The following is a 3,512-nucleotide window of genomic DNA, read 5'->3' on the forward strand; positions in this document are numbered from 1 at the left end:
GGGGGGAGTATTGACATACAAAATCCTAACTACTCTACTGGATACATGGGCACAGTGACAAACTGCTACGGTGCAGCAGACATGCAATTAGCATCAGTCCCAGGACAAGACCTCATGTTGCTTACTCACACAGCGCTACAATTATATCAGAATAATTTCAGAATAAGAAGCAAAAGAACTAAACTAACTGAAATTAAACACTAAAAAGTGCAGTTAACTTGGCGTTTTTCTCTGCTTAATCACCACGGGGTGGCCGCTTCCCCTTCCTCACTCTTTAATGCAGCCCCAAAACAAACACAGAAAATAAAAACGACCCGCACCAAAACACAGCCCAGCCCCAGCCCATCAGCAGCGCTCGCGTACCGGGATCACCAATTCGACGGGGAAAAACAAAAGCGGGCCTGCCCACGCCTTAACAGGCCGAAACAAAGGACAAAAGTGACCCAGCACGAATCTACAAGGTGCTACAGATCGGACGGCTAGCCAGTCGACTGAGACTTCGACTGATTTTTAGCAGCGTCGTACAATTATAACCTGATGGATTTGCTGCCTAGCGTGCAGTTGCTTTCCGATGCATATATACTTGGCACGTAGCCGTTAATGTCTTCAGTCGTGTGTACGTATACTAGTGAGACATAGATAGCGCCAGCGAGGGTGATAGATAGATAGATCCCTCTGATGGCCGTTTGCTATCCGATTCGCAGCTTATCATGTGCTGTACCCCTGCATGGACGTACGTGCAGGTACGTCGTGTACCACGACGCCTAACTTATGTTCTTTTCTCAAGTAAGTACAACCCATGAACACCACACTTGCATAAGCACAAAACATGAACAGCTCCATGTCTCAATTTTTAGCAAGACCTTTTCGGCGGGAGAGGAAGTGAGAGTAGCAATCCAACTATGTATGTATGCACGAGTCATCTTAGTTATCTAGAATAGTTTGTCTACTTTAACTATGTTGATGTCCCGCAAAAATAAAAACTGTATGGATGAAAGTTATGCTATTTTATACCCCATCCCTTCCTAGCTATAATTCTTGTTAGATATTCTAATATGAACTAAATACGAAGCGAAATGAGTGAATCTACACTCTAAACTACATCTATATACATTTGTATGTAGTTCATATTGAAATCTTTAAAAACAGAGGGAGTACTTGTTCTTACATATTTATGGTATAGTGCAAGTTATTAATAACGTGTGCAAATCTTGAACTCAACAACAGTTATTAATGCCAGAGAACAAAACGCAACATATCTGTCGAGCACAATATTTTGATCATTGAACTGAGAGGCAACAACATGTCTTGAAAACAGAAAAACAGCTTAGAAATATATACCAAAAAAGACATGAACCATGAGAGGAAAAGTAGGTGCGATCACACTCGTGCATAACTTTCTAGCAGTTATGAATCCAAGTGTGTGTATTCTCGCATGCCAGTTAACTATGAATTTGCACAAAATTTGTGAACTAATATATCCTTTACGTACCTGTGAGGCACCCAGCCGATAGTCTTGGGGAAGCAGAGACGTGAGCTTGGAGCATAGATCTTCCACCTCGATCCTCCCACTCGCCTTCCTCCGCGCATCGTTCATGCCGAACACCATGTTCGTCCCCTCTCCGTCTCCTCCCTTCCTCTTCATACTCGTGAAGCAAAGTAGACTTTCCTTCTTGAAAGACCCAGACTTCTCTTCTTATAGGCCCATCAATTTGGCGTATGCACATGCATGAAACATGACAGTGGGGCTACCGACCACTTGTGCAACTGGCCAAGCCGCTAAGGTTGCATGGATTATGTGATTTGGTGCTTGTGGCCACTTGTGCAAGTAAATTTACGAGGATAGGGACGTGGAATGCTTGTCATGCATCCAAGTTTTACTTTTCAGGCCCCTCTGTAACTACGTTCGCCATTTTTGTTGTTGAAGGAAATATTTTTTTCGGCTGAATAAGTTAGAAATAGAATTATTCTACGGTGAAATGAAGGCCGCGGCTTGAAGTATCCGCGGCTTCGGTGTTTTGCGGTATTGCTTGCCTCCTCCCCTATACACGTGACTGTGCCGCTATCTCGGTCCTTTCTACTCGCCGGCAGGGTGTGGTGCTTCTCAGTAAGGAGCGAACCTTCTCGGCGGCAGTTCGGTGGGGGTGTTGCGCCAAATTTTGATGGTTTCATCCAGGAGACGTGAGTTCGTTCTTTGTTTGTTGCCTTGGTCGCTTTTAGTTGTGGTTCTATCACTCTTGTGCTTTTGCTCGGTGGCACGCTAGCGGCGTCCAGCAATGCATTGTCGGCAGTTTTCTGCTTGTGCAGTCTGCTTTCTTTTATCACTTGTGTAAGAAGGCCACATATCTCATCACCTTGTATTGTTTGACCATTTGGCTTTTGTTACAAAGTGGTACCAAAGCCTATTATGTGAAATTCTCTTACCCCTTTTATCAGTACAGCAGACGAGTGCCCGTGAATGGTATGGTAAGGGCTAAGAAAAGTGTGACATTGGTGCTGCCTCCACCGATGGTTTTAGTAGATACTAGTGATGGGCAAGGAGCGCCCATATCATCGACATAACTTACAAAAACCACGACAATACACTAATGGAGAACAGGTTAGCAATGCAAAAGCCCCATCAGTGACGTACATGGCTGTGAAGGGCTCCTGCCACTGCTAACCCGCAACCTGTAATACGTGAGTAGTGGTGGGCGTTCTGCGCAACCCACCACTTCTGCAAATACCAGTGGCGGGCCCTTCCTTCCACCCGCCACATTAGGGCAGGTACAATAGAGCCTAGTCAGTTGGCTGCATGCTGTTCCTCGTAAGAAAAATCCTAGCTGGAGTGAAGAGAAGGGAGGAGAGAGAAGGAAGCCGGCACTTTGTCTATCACCAGGCTACAACGCAAAATTCGAAGAACAACCGTCTGCTTGCAGCTCGATGTGAGCGCTAGAGCCGGCGCTCCCGATCTGGTGCGCCTCCCTGCTTCTTCCTCCCCCCACACACCAAATCTTCCACTGCCTCGCCCCCAAATCACTTCCCGCGCGCCAAAAAGATTGAAGCTTTAAAGCCTCCAAATCACCCCTAAATCAGCACCTCACCAACCCTAGAACCGCCGCCGGCATCAAATCAAGCAGATGGGTCAGCGCTCCAAAAGAACGCGTGCATCATTAGTAATTATTAAAATAGGAGAATATGATTGTTGGTTGGAGGGGCAATAGAGCTAAATACCATGTAAATCTTCCTCTGTACCACAACTAGGACACTTGTGTGAGCAAATCAGCCCAGTTGACAATTGTAGCCAATTCAGCTGAGGAAGTAATTAAAGTTTGCTTTGTTACACTAGCAGAACAACTTATATGATTCTTTTATAGTTTTATATAAGCTTCAGAGTAAAAGGAAATATTACATGTACTTCCAGCTAAGAACCATATGAGCAACCATATGTGTATGACCTGAAGTGAGATTCTGTGAAGTGTACATAAGGAATAAGCTGAGCATGCTACGAGCCTACGACTGACTCGATAATG

General features: G+C 45.1%; 1 protein-coding gene across 1 annotated transcript in view; it reads right to left on the minus strand.

Moving 5' to 3' along the window:
* Positions 1-1,673, minus strand: part of LOC119327511 — a 6,846-nt gene extending 5,173 nt beyond the window's left edge. Inside the window, exon 1 of the mRNA XM_037600612.1 lies at positions 1,493-1,673. Within this exon, the coding sequence (XP_037456509.1) occupies positions 1,493-1,645 (153 nt within the window). The 5' untranslated portion in view covers positions 1,646-1,673. The remainder of the gene's footprint in view (positions 1-1,492) is intronic.
* Positions 1,674-3,512: the final 1,839 nt, after the last annotated feature.

Source organism: Triticum dicoccoides, chromosome 7A, assembly GCF_002162155.2.
Source record: "Triticum dicoccoides isolate Atlit2015 ecotype Zavitan chromosome 7A, WEW_v2.0, whole genome shotgun sequence".
Taxonomy (NCBI): Eukaryota; Viridiplantae; Streptophyta; class Magnoliopsida; order Poales; family Poaceae; genus Triticum; species Triticum dicoccoides.